Genomic DNA, 2,500 nt, shown 5'->3' with positions numbered 1-2,500 from the left:
TGTGTGTGTAAGTGGGTCAGTGGTCTGATGTGTGTTGGCTGCGGTTCGGTGTGGAAGGAATGTGCGCTATGACTCGATCCACTCCAAGCGTTTCCTGAGCCAAACATCCCTCTCTTCTCCTCCTCCATCATCACTCGCTCACACTCCTGCAGCTGGAGATGCTCCGTCATTATACGTGACTGCGCCGTCACACAGTGTGTGTGAGAGTGTGTGTGTGTGTACATGTTTTTCTATCCCGGTGGGGACTTAAACCTGAATGCACACACACTCGTGGGGACCCGTGTCACTGTGGCCTAAATTTAGGAAACAAGCTTATAAATCACACAGAATGAGCTTTTTTGAATTTGTAAAAATGCAGAAAGTTGTGTGTGATGGGTTGGGTTAGTGTGTGTGTGTGTGTGTGTGTGTGTGTGTGTGTGTGATGGGTAGGTTTAGGGGTCGGGTTAGTGTGTGTGTGTGTGTGTGTGTGTGTGTGATGGGTAGGTTTAGGGGTCGGGTTAGTGTGTGTGTGTGTGTGTGTGTGTGTGTGATGGGTAGGTTTAGGGGTCGGGTTAGTGTGTGTGTGTGTGTGTGATGGGTAGGTTTAGGGCTCGGGTTAATGTGTGTGTGTGTGTGTGTGTGTGTGTGTGTGTGTGTGTGATGGGTAGGTTTAGGGGTCGGGTTTGTGTGTGTGTGTGTGTGTGTGATGGGTAGGTTTAGGGGTCGGGTTAGTGTGTGTATGTGTGTGTGTGTGTGTGTGTGATGGGTAGGTTTAGGGCTTGGGTTAATGTGTGTGTGTGTGTGTGTGTGTGTGATGGGTAGGTTTAGGGGTCGGGTTTGTGTGTGTGTGTGTGTGTGATGGGTAGGTTTAGGGGTCGGGTTTGTGTGTGTGTGTGATGGGTAGGTTTAGGGGTCGGGTTTGTGTGTGTGTGTGTGATGGGTAGGTTTAGGGGTCGGGTTAGTGTGTGTATGTGTGTGTGTGTGTGTGTGTGTGTGATGGGTAGGTTTAGGGCTCGGGTTAATGTGTGTGTGTGTGTGTGTGTGTGTGTGTGATGGGTAGGTTTAGGGGTCGGGTTTGTGTGTGTGTGTGTGTGTGATGGGTAGGTTTAGGGGTCGGGTTAGTGTGTGTGTGTGTGTGTGTGTGTGTGTGATGGGTAGGTTTAGGGGTCGGGTTAGTGTGTGTGTGTGTGTGTGTGTGTGTGTGATGGGTAGGTTTAGGGGTCGGGTTAGTGTGTGTGTGTGTGTGTGATGGGTAGGTTTAGGGCTCGGGTTAATGTGTGTGTGTGTGTGTGTGTGTGTGTGATGGGTAGGTTTAGGGGTCGGGTTTGTGTGTGTGTGTGTGTGTGTGTGATGGGTAGGTTTAGGGGTCGGGTTAGTGTGTGTATGTGTGTGTGTGTGTGTGTGTGATGGGTAGGTTTAGGGCTTGGGTTAATGTGTGTGTGTGTGTGTGTGTGTGATGGGTAGGTTTAGGGGTCGGGTTTGTGTGTGTGTGTGTGTGTGATGGGTAGGTTTAGGGGTCGGGTTTGTGTGTGTGTGTGTGATGGGTAGGTTTAGGGGTCGGGTTTGTGTGTGTGTGTGTGATGGGTAGGTTTAGGGGTCGGGTTAGTGTGTGTATGTGTGTGTGTGTGTGTGTGTGTGTGATGGGTAGGTTTAGGGCTCGGGTTAATGTGTGTGTGTGTGTGTGTGTGTGTGTGTGTGTGTGTGATGGGTAGGTTTAGGGGTCGGGTTTGTGTGTGTGTGTGTGTGTGATGGGTAGGTTTAGGGGTCGGGTTAGTGTGTGTGTGTGTGTGTGTGTGTGTGTGTGTGTGTGTGATGGGTAGGTTTAGGGCTCGGGTTAATGTGTGTGTGTGTGTGTGTGTGTGTGTGTGTGTGATGGGTAGGTTTAGGGGTCAGGTTAATGTGTGTGTGTGTGTGTGTGATGGGTAGGGTTAGTGTAAAGGGACAGAATGTACAGTTTGGACAGTATAAAAACCATTACATCTATGGAGAGTCCCCACAAAGATAGCGAACCAGGTGTGTGTGTGTGTGTGTGTGGGAGAATGTGTGACTGTGTGTGTGTGTCTGTGAGTGTGTGTGTCCACGTAATTTACGAACGCAGACTGTTTTAGCTCCAGAAATGTAACAGAACCAAGTGAAGCCCTCAGAAGTGGAGTGACTCTGTATTGACCTGCAGTGTGAACGTGTGTTCTGCTCCAGATTCCCGCACAGGGGTCTGCTACGCTAACATAGTGAGCGGACGCTGTGCTAACCTGCTGCCGCAGCGCATGTCGAAGAGCCAGTGCTGCTGTGAGAACCGAGGATGCTGGTCCGGGTCCACCGTCCCAGAGATGTGTCCCATCCGCGGAACAGGTGACGCCACAAAACACGCTTTAACACGACAGTCAGTTTCCTTTAATCTCTGAAGATACGATCTCGTTGTACTGTCTGTCTCACTTCAGTTCACATAGCTTCATTAGCAGCTTTATTACACTGCAAAAATAGCTTTTCCTAGTATTTTTGTCTCATTTCCAGTTCAAATATC

The 2,500-nt window shown here is 49.8% G+C and overlaps 1 protein-coding gene across 1 annotated transcript in view; it reads left to right on the top strand.

The window, feature by feature from the left end:
• fbn1 (fibrillin 1) overlaps window positions 1-2,500 on the top strand; it is a 109,975-nt gene that overhangs the window by 25,433 nt on the left and 82,042 nt on the right. Inside the window, exon 11 of the mRNA XM_079873852.1 lies at window positions 2,176-2,328. Within this exon, the coding sequence (XP_079729978.1) occupies window positions 2,176-2,328 (153 nt within the window). The remainder of the gene's footprint in view (window positions 1-2,175; window positions 2,329-2,500) is intronic.

Source organism: Squalius cephalus (genome assembly GCF_949319135.1).
Source record: "Squalius cephalus genome assembly, chromosome: 6".
Taxonomy (NCBI): Eukaryota; Metazoa; Chordata; class Actinopteri; order Cypriniformes; family Leuciscidae; genus Squalius; species Squalius cephalus.
Note: the sequence above shows the minus strand (reverse complement) of the source record. Positions and strands in the feature narration are given on the sequence as shown.